The sequence below is a fragment of the Alnus glutinosa genome, chromosome 10 (genome assembly GCF_958979055.1).
Source record: "Alnus glutinosa chromosome 10, dhAlnGlut1.1, whole genome shotgun sequence".
Lineage (NCBI taxonomy): Eukaryota > Viridiplantae > Streptophyta > Magnoliopsida > Fagales > Betulaceae > Alnus > Alnus glutinosa.
In genome coordinates, this window is record NC_084895.1 from 14,985,633 (window position 1) to 14,993,498 (window position 7,866).

Consider the following 7,866-nt stretch of genomic DNA (forward strand, 5'->3'; position numbering starts at 1 on the left):
CTCCCACTTAACCTATGAGTGTCTAGAGTTTGATTTAGTCTGGGAGTCGAGTAACGCTACATATCATCTTTGTGTCCCCCAAAATTGATTGGCTCTTAAAATCCCATTTAATTTATGATAGACCACTATTAGATTTTGATCAAATAGTAATTTTAAAAGTCGCATCAATTTTGAGGGAATAAAAATGAGACATAATGATGATACATAGCATTATTTTTGAGAATCATATCCCCATTCAATTGGAGCTGAACTGTTGACTTAATTCTTCAATGAATTTTTATTGGACCCGAATTTGGAACACTATCCAAATTCGATTTGAAATAGAATTATTCCAACATAATCCATAGCATTATGCTAAACAATATACAACATACAAGTGGCCTAGATGTGATAATCGAAGGCGTACAATTCTTTATCGATTAGTGATTGATGATGGGTCATATTTCCATTTTGTGGCAACAAATGTGAAAGCTAACATTTCTATTCAAGGTCTACGTTGGAAAAAGTTGGAGAGAAACTTGTGGTTGCCATGATTTCCAAGGAAGGGGGACCCAGGACCGAGTAGTGGGACCGACGTATCCTAATCTTGATCCTTTCCTTGAACATATCCATGACGCTACCAACACAGATTCTAGTCAACATGGGTCGTCTTTTGGACAGCTCATGCAATGGATAATCTTTTCTTTCCTTTGCCCCTTTCTCAAACAACAGTTTCCAAACCCTTCCGTGTAGGGCAAGTTATTAGAAAGATAGTCAATTTTTGTTTGACTTAAAAGAATATTAAGGAACGAGTAATGTTATATATCATACTAATATTTAACAATATTAACGTAACAATGCCAATTCATCCTTGAATCTTTTTTTTTTTTTTTTTCGTAACGAAAGTATATATCATTAGTATTACTCTTAACGAACAATTTTTACATATGAGTATTGTTATATACCACACAACCGTCACACTATACTAACATCGTATTATCAATTCACTATTGAATCGGTCATTGTCAAAAGAAAAAGAAAAAAATCCAAATTGACAATTTTTCAAATCAACAACTAAAAAACATCCCTCATAACACAATTACACAAACATGCACCAAACCCCAAAACCAAATTTTGAAGAGGACCAACCCCAATGGAAAGTAAGATGCATTGAAATACTTTCATTTCATGTATTTGAAGAGTACCATCGCATAACTAATTTTATCTTCTCAAACATCATTAGGCATTCCATAGAATTTACCATGAATTGTATCCAGTATTTCAATGGGAAGAGTGAAGATAAACACATATTTTCCAATGAACCCATATTTGATCAATTTCACAAAATCAAAAAGGGGAAACACAAAGAAAGAAAGAAAAGAGCAAGGGGGTTAAAATAAAAAACTATGACAAAACCAATATACATTTTGCAAACGAAAGCTATTGAAACCTGACATTTCCCCCAACACAATTCACAGCAGGGGTAAAAGAAGAAAGGAGTAACAAAAATTGATACAAGATGAGAGAAGGAAGATCAGAAAGGGAAGAGTCAGTGAGCTGGTGTCAAGATTTATTTGTCACTATAGATCCCAACCATCCTTCCGACCATCAAATTCCCACTTCCGGCCTGCCAAAGTTCCATACATCTCCGAAAATTTAAGAAGACATTTGCTTCTTACCTTGTAATGCTCTTTTGTGTTTCTGCTAATGGCTGCACCAGATAACTTTGATGTATCTATTGCCCATGCCGGTCTCACATATTCTACAGTCCTGGATGAGCTTGCATTTGCATACAAGAAATTTAGTAGCACGTCCTCGCAGTTAAAGTACTTATCCACCAGTTCCCTCCCTTTCTTGGCTTCCTCACCCCAGTACATATTGAAGGCTACTTGAGCATCAACGAAAGCTGCCCCTGTAAGAACCATGTTATACCCCTTTTGTCTTCGGGCATGTTTCTCACACCTATACTTCAATGGACTTCCATCAATGAGCCGGGGGTAGAATCCGACAATACAATCTGGGTGCTGACGCCATACCCTAAAACCCCGCTCAATATCATTGCAAGTCATCATAATGTCATCGTCGAGCTCAAGAACAGCACGGGTATTTATCAAGGAATCATTTTTGAACCGATTATTTAGCGAGTTCTCTTTCTCTACTCTGATCCTAACTGGCACCGCCGAGTCCAGATCACTCAAGTCGGGAGGTATCCCCTTGTTCCACACCACCACAATTTCTCGCACTGAAGAACACCTTGAGTAATGCTTCACATACATTTTTAAATTCCAGAGCCTTGCATCATACGTCATTGTTAATAATGTGAACTGAGAGTAGTGACCTTTCCAAAGGTAAGATTCTTCAGCACCGTTGCCCCCATAGATATATTTAACACCTGTGCACATTAGTGCAACTCCAAATGTAAATATTATCGCGACAACTAGTCTTCCAGAACAGGTATTAGGTTTTATCCATCCTCGGATAGATGAAGGAGCTCTGTTTAAGCGGCTGCAAAACCGCCTCACTTTGGAAGAAAACAGATTTGATCTTTCCCAGGCCAAGAAAGCATCACTTCTCTTTCCCAAGTCATGGATGCACCATTTCAGGGGAATAATACACTTCACAGCTCCAAGTAGCACACCAAGCAGCACAACAAGTACAGCAACAACTGCAACTGAAGCACAACCAAGAATGAACCGCCAGGATGGGTCTCCAGAAGGTACGCGGTCTCCATCCATAACCCCAATCCATTCACCAGTACTAAGCTGCTGCACATCAAGGTGATGATACCGATCACCATTCCAAGCATTACGGCCTTTATTAGGCTCTACAAAGCCTAAGGGGACTTCAACTTCTTTATATTCATCATCTGTTAGAACTTCTACCTTGAAGATGCGTACTCGTCTCCCATATGTTTCACCGCAGTCTTGGCCAACACGATAAAGGTTTCCATTGTAGAAAAAGGGTCTCCCTCCATTTCGAGCCCCCACGCTCTTGTCAGTATTATATATAGGGTTCTTCTTGTGTGGTTTCCAAGGACCAAAAGGTGAGCTACTATACCAGATCTCCAGCTGTCCATTCTTGCTGGCACCAAAACCACTATGATCTGAACCAAAAAGCCAGTACTTCTCATCATAATTGATGATGAAGGAATCAACAAGGGGCTTTTTCATGATGACCTTATCCAGTGTCCATTGCAAAGGAAAGTTAAGTGCACGGTAAAGACGGAGTTCCCCTTTCCCACTACTCTCGGGCATCAAATAAATCTGTGAGAAACAATAAGAAAAATGAAGCAATGCAATCAATGTATAAGTCTTTCACTGCAACATTCAAGCCATGCAATTATTGTGTCTACATTGATACCCTGTACAAGAGTCTGTAAGCATTATACTTGACACAAGACACATTTGAAAGTTTTGCTGGACCCAGAAATTACAATGAATGGACCATGGAATTGACTCATAAACTATCCCAAGGACTTCCAAATCAGCCATCTAGTCTTTGGGGTATAATCAGATTGTGAAGGATTTTGACATGTTGATGTCATAGGTGGAACATTATTCATTAATCCATTTAGCATGTAATTGGTGCAGGACGATGTTATACAGTGCTTAAGAATGTTTCAGTAATTATTTGATGTGTGCATGTGGGTGCATAATAGAAATTGAAGTCTTACTTGGCCAAGGTAGTCGAAGACAAACGGATAAGAGAGATGCCAGTCCTCATCCAAGGCAATGCCTACTTCTTGCCACGTTGCTCCCTTATCAGTACTTTTTGCGACTCCAATATCTCCTTGCATAGTGATTGAATTCTTGGTTTCATAGAAGAGGTAAAGTGTTTCACCCTGAAATGTGATCCCAGAATAATTGAACAGGATGAGTAAAGTTAATTTTACCAAAGGAAGAAATTCAGCATCCTAGATTCTTGGCCAAGCCGGGCAAATACACGTGTAGTGCTTAATAAATACTAATGCATCCACTCCCTTCGAGTTAAAGTGTGAAACAACAGAGAAATTGTAAACCAGCTTTCCAAAAACATTTTTATTTCATGCCAACAATTTTGATAGCTGCAAATACATCTGTTTCATCCGTAGCAACTATTATAGCCAAAAAGATCTTAGCAACTATGACGTTCTTTTGTGAGAAGACAGAATTACTGTTGGAACGTATTGAAAACACATACAGATTGCCAGTGGGCTTTGACAGATAACCCACATTAGCTTATTATTATACACCTAATTCAATATGGCTCCTTGAAAACAACGTAAGTATGGTCCAGCAACAACCGAATTACACAAAGTCAACCCCAGTAGCATAGCCAGTAATCGAACAAGATGTATCTGAAAAAAAAGGGGGAAATTTGATTCCTGAATTTACGATCATTTTAAATCCAAAATCTCTCTCTATTTACCCATAAAATAAATAACGAAAATGCTATGAAAATACAATTATGCCCTCCTAAAAAAAAAAAAAAAGAAGAAGAAGAAGAAAGAAAGAAAGAAAGAAAAGGATTTCTAGAATGAAAACATGATTGTAGACTCGTAACATAATTCACCTCAATGAAAACATGCCTCCAAAAGTAAGCATCATAGGCAACATGAGAAGAACTAAAAAGTCTGTTGCAACAAAGGCCAATGTCTTTACAACTACTGTGATTTGACAAATCAAACCAAACCTCGACAACTTTCAATTTCTAGAATACAATTGTCAAAAGTACTTTTCAAAAGCAACCAATAGGAGAAAAAACCCTCATAGAAGTTTTAAATTTACAAATTAACATGTAAGAAAAGAACGCTATTCATGGTCAATTCGATAAGTAAGCTGCAAGTTGACCCCAAAAAAATAAATAAATAAAGAAGAAAACAAGTTTTCAAAAATAAATATTCTGTTGTCCTCTCATCCATCATCAATCTATAATTTTGAAGACAAGGGGCAGAACCAGAAATTTTGATGTGGAGGGGTAAAACCATAAAAAGATTTTTTTTTTCGAGGAAACAATAAATTTTTGGGGGTTCGACTTATAAAATATATAAATTTTAAGAGAATTTTTTAAATTTTGAGGTCCACTCCTGAGCCTGATCCAGAACATGTATTTCCATTATTTATAGCTAAAAGACGTATTTATATTTTCATTGTTTATAAAATTACTCTTATACTCACAATTATTGATTTCAGATTAAAGAGGCCTTCCCCGGGTAAATTACGCATTATGCTAGTCCCTTTCTCCCTATGAAGTGTTTTAGAAGTTTTCTGCCATCATTATACCTTGTGGGTGGGCACATAAGAGCCAAAAACATCACAACTCCATAAATTTACAAACTAGCCTAGTCAACATTAAATCCCAGTGAGCCTCAACAAGATACCAACTGAACTGCAACCATTTCTGCACAAGCATTAAAATCTTATACAAACTCTTGCCATGCTCGTGGAAAGAAAGGCTTGTGAATTCGACCAAACTATCAATTTTCAGAGGAAAACAAGACATTGAACAGAGTGACCATGAGATTATCCTTTCTTTCCCACTGAGAAGCCTCATGAACAAAATCTGTCATGGATAAAATCCCCTAAAACAGTTTATGAAACAAATTAGCTTGCAATAGAGCCCACAAATCACAAGCTAATAAAGATTTGAAATTTCAAACTGTACAAACTCAAAATTTGTGCCAAATCAAGAGCGAAAGACGATGATATACTCATTAAGATCGCGCACGCGCAAATAAAAATCTTGAATTTCTTTATCTGTGCCTTCAATCACTAAACAAACAACAGCCCACTTACTCACTTAGTTGCACGCATGCCATAACACATTAACACATCACTCAACCATTTACAAGAAAGAAATAAATAAACAAAACCTCAACAAAGAAAGAAAATAAGAGTGAAAGTGACAGTGAACCTCCAGAAAACTAGAAAATCCAGAACAACAGAAATAATTAGTACCTGAACATAAAGAAAAGGATCAGCAACAAAATTGCTAGGGAAGCCGGCATCAGAAACCGAAGAACAGGTCAACACAGGGTTAGCCACCGGCCACGCTGCACTGTCGTCCCTCCACACATTCATCTGCAAGCAATTCCCACACCCCACGAATTAAACCTACCTCAATTCCATAATCCAACACACACCCACGATTTCCCACATCACAAAGAACACCAAAAAAAAAAAAAAAAACCCCAAAACCCAGCAGCGAAAACAAATAATAGAAAAATTTTCATTAAAAAAAATGAAATTCATTTCTCAAAAACAAGAAAGTCAACCATTTTTGAATTTTTTTTTTTTCTTTGTTTAAATGAAATAGAAAAGAGAGGCAAGCAATGAATGAAAAATCCACCGCTTCTTATTTTCGATAGCAACCACCAAAACCCAGCAACGACTTAAAAGATATCAATCAAAATCACCCATTAAACAGACACAAGAAAATCAACCATTCTTGGGAGTCGAGCAATAGAAAACCGAGGCAGACAAGGAAACGAAAAAAAAAAAAACGCACCGTTTCAATGGGCTTGAGAGAAAAAGGAGAGTCCCCGTAGAACACACCCACGGACCAGGACCCCTCATTGTCCTCTTGGCACCCGAGCATCGATCCGGCCAGCGCCGGCGGACGCACGGGCGGCGAGAACACGAGCCACGCATAGAGCGTAGCAAGCGCTCCGTACACCACAAAGCAACCAAAGAAGAAAAGCAACCCAGACGATATCAAGCGGTGCTGGCAGTGCTGGTGCTCCTTGCAACGCCACCTGCACCAGCACCGCATGCTCATGTCGCAGCAGCTCCCGCCGGCGCCACCATTCCCGCCTCCAGAGCCGGCCGCCGCAGCAGCAGCCGTGGGGCTCGACCCGCCCATACCTGGGAATTTCATAAACCCGTCTTCCTCGCCCTCGCCGTCGAAGCCCAGCTGGAGATCTCAGGCCGGCGTGACGTCACGTGGCCGTGCTGTCACCTGCATTTGTCACAGACTTGGGTTTCAATTTTCTTCCTCTTTTTTGGCCTTTTGATTGTTCTCTCTGTCCCTCTCCTCTTTCGCTTTTTCCAATGAAGAAATACTGCAGAAACGGAACGACGTCGGGGATTTATATGAGCGTATATGCGTATATATGTATTATTATTATGAGAAAAATGGGGGGGGTGGGCTTTCCAATTTATTTATGGGGCCAGGATATTGGCGGAGTCGCGCGAGTGGGAAATTATGGTGTACTGCCGCCTCATGGCGACCAATGTGTGACGTGGTAAACGTGGGGATGGACAAATCGAAGGATGATAATGTAAGAAATGACGCAAACCAGCGAGTACCACCTTCCATCTCACTTCTCTCCATTAGATTAGTCTGAAATATTAACCCAAAGTTTGAACGTCTCGATTTATCCACCCAAAAGCTCACTTTTTTTTAAAAAAAATAAAATATATATATATATATATTGATGTTCTCGAAGCGTTTTAATTTTTAATTTTTTTTTTAAATGTCTCAGAAAATAAATTATTTAGAATTCGATTTGAAAAACCTAAAATTCTGTGCTTTTAAATAGCTGATAAATGGATTTTTTTTTTTTTTTTTTTTGAAAATGCATGATTTGAGTATGTTTGGGTAACATTTTATTTTTTATTGTTTTTTAAAAACCTTTTTGGATAAGTTTTTTAAATTCAAAATCTACTAAAGTTTTATAGACCATTCAAACATAATTTTAAAAAATAAATTTTATCGGTATTCGGAATTTTGAATATAATAAATAATAGTAGATCTTGGGTGTGTTTGATAACTTTTTTTAGAATTTGCATTTGTATTTTGGTTGAAAATTTGTGTTTTAATGTGACCTAAAAATAATAAGTGTTTCGAGTTTTTTGTGTTAAAAGTTATTTTTAATGTTTGTATAAATAAAAAAGGAAAGGGAGGGTT

The 7,866-nt window shown here is 37.9% G+C and overlaps 1 protein-coding gene across 1 annotated transcript; it reads right to left on the reverse strand.

Moving 5' to 3' along the window:
* Nucleotides 1–1,289: 1,289 nt before the first annotated feature.
* Nucleotides 1,290–7,064, reverse strand: LOC133879367 (glucosamine inositolphosphorylceramide transferase 1). The gene is made up of 4 exons (XM_062317909.1): nt 6,466–7,064; nt 5,916–6,038; nt 3,653–3,820; nt 1,290–3,242 (listed from the first exon to the last, which is right to left on the reverse strand). Exons 1-4 carry the CDS (start codon nt 6,832–6,834, stop codon nt 1,560–1,562), a joined length of 2,343 nt encoding a protein of 780 aa, XP_062173893.1. The 5' UTR covers nt 6,835–7,064; the 3' UTR covers nt 1,290–1,559.
* Between the last annotated feature and the right edge of the window lie 802 nt (nt 7,065–7,866).